At 41.5% G+C, this 1,691-nt stretch overlaps 1 protein-coding gene across 3 annotated transcripts in view; it reads left to right on the top strand.

Annotated features, from left to right (window-relative positions):
- Nucleotides 1-598: 598 nt before the first annotated feature.
- Nucleotides 599-1,691, top strand: part of LOC102020618 (sialic acid-binding Ig-like lectin 14) — a gene marked incomplete in the record, with an annotated part of 33,436 nt that continues 32,343 nt past the window's right edge. For all 3 annotated transcript variants that reach the window (XM_013508897.1, XM_013508899.1, XM_013508898.1), the window contains 3 exon segments: nt 599-1,047; nt 1,123-1,506; nt 1,633-1,691. In XM_013508897.1, coding sequence (XP_013364351.1) covers nt 900-1,047; nt 1,123-1,506; nt 1,633-1,691 — 591 coding nt within the window.

Raw genomic sequence — 1,691 nt, 5'->3', positions numbered from 1 at the left:
GATGTATCTCAAATGTCTCTCCAATTAGAAGGATTGCATGGTATATGATACATGAACATAGTGAAATTCCTTCAGTGGAGAAAATAAATCTTTGATATAGGACACAACAGTGAGAACACACACACACACGCACACACACAAACACAAACACAAATAGATAAATAGATTGAATACAAGAAGCCAGACACAGAAAGCACATGCTGAATGTTTGAAATTACATCAAAGGAAGAAACAAAGTTAATCAGTGATAACAAAAGTCAACATAGTGCTACACTGAGTGGGAGTAGAAACTAGGAAGGGATGCTTGTGGGTTTTTTATTTTTTCATTGTGCTGGACATGAAACCAAGCACATGCATTTATGCATGCAGATGACATGTCTATTGCCAAACTAAACCTGCACGCCTGTGAACTTCTTCACTTCACTGGTTTTAACAGGAATTTATTCTTTTTACAAAGATAACTAAGCATATCCTTAAAATTGGAACACTTTTGTCTATGTATGTTTTACTTCATTATTTATATATTTTCTAACAATATAAGAGGACATTGCTTAATTTTAAAAGTATTACTTAATTTTAAAATTTAGATATATAAAGATATAAGAATTGTCTTCAAAAAAATGTAAAACCCAAAGGGTCGTGTAACAATAAAGAAATACATTTCATTGTAAACCTTTTCCAGGAGAAAAATTCACTAACAAATTCTGTTCAATGTGGAAGGCAGATATAATTCCAATTTGTCATAAATCCTTCTAAATAAGAAAGGTGCACACTCCAGCATGACTTGGGGCCTCTTTGCTGTTTTGAGGCCTCACTGAATATTGCAGAGTAGGGGAATTTTGAAGACAGAGCTCCATGAACTCCCCAGCTGTGGCAGTTTTGGGTGTGAAACTGCATTTATGTGCACAATTACTGTAATGTCCACACCCACTGACTTCCTCCTGGAGTCACCCTTATATTCTCAGCCTACCCTTCCTATAGTGTTACTCATGGCACCGGAGATGCTGTGTTTGCTTCTGCTGCTGCTACTCTCCAGGCTGTGGCAAGGTAGGAGAGAAGCAGGAGCCAGAGGGATCCAGGGTGGGAATGGGGGGCATTTTCTCAATCACTTTTTCTCTTCAGAGTCTTTGGCTGAAGATTCAAGATATGGAATCAAAATGCAACAGTCTGTGACAGTACAGGAAGGGTTGTGTGCCTTTGTGCCCTGCACTGTTTTCTACCCTTGGAATTCCCAGACACAATCTCACCCAGCTTATGGCTACTGGTACCACCATGATGCTCTTACTGGAAAGGATGCTCCAGTAGCTACAAACAAGCCCAATGAAGCAGTGCAGGAGAGGACCAAGGGCCGATTCCAGCTCATAGGGGACCCTAAGGCCTACAACTGCTCTTTGAGCATCACAGATGCAAAGAAGGAGGATGCTGGGTCATATTTCTTTCGAGTGGAGAGAGGTGACAACGTGAAACACAGTTACAAGGGACAGAATCTGTTCTTGAGTGTGACAGGTAAGGTAAAGGCTGAAGTAGTCTTTCCTCTTTGTCCAAGGACATGGGAGCTATGGCAGGATGTTGGGAGGATCCTGCCCACATATGCCCATCAGAGTCTCAGTTCAGCCTCTTTCCTTTCTCTAGCCCTGACCCACACACCTGAGATCCAGGTCCCAGAGATGCTGAAATCCGGGTTCCCTGGA

This window comes from Chinchilla lanigera, unplaced genomic scaffold (assembly GCF_000276665.1).
Source record: "Chinchilla lanigera isolate Chin_1 unplaced genomic scaffold, ChiLan1.0 scaffold00157, whole genome shotgun sequence".
Taxonomy (NCBI): Eukaryota; Metazoa; Chordata; class Mammalia; order Rodentia; family Chinchillidae; genus Chinchilla; species Chinchilla lanigera.
The sequence above is the reverse complement of the archived record's forward strand: the minus strand, read 5'-3'. Positions and strand labels throughout refer to the sequence as shown.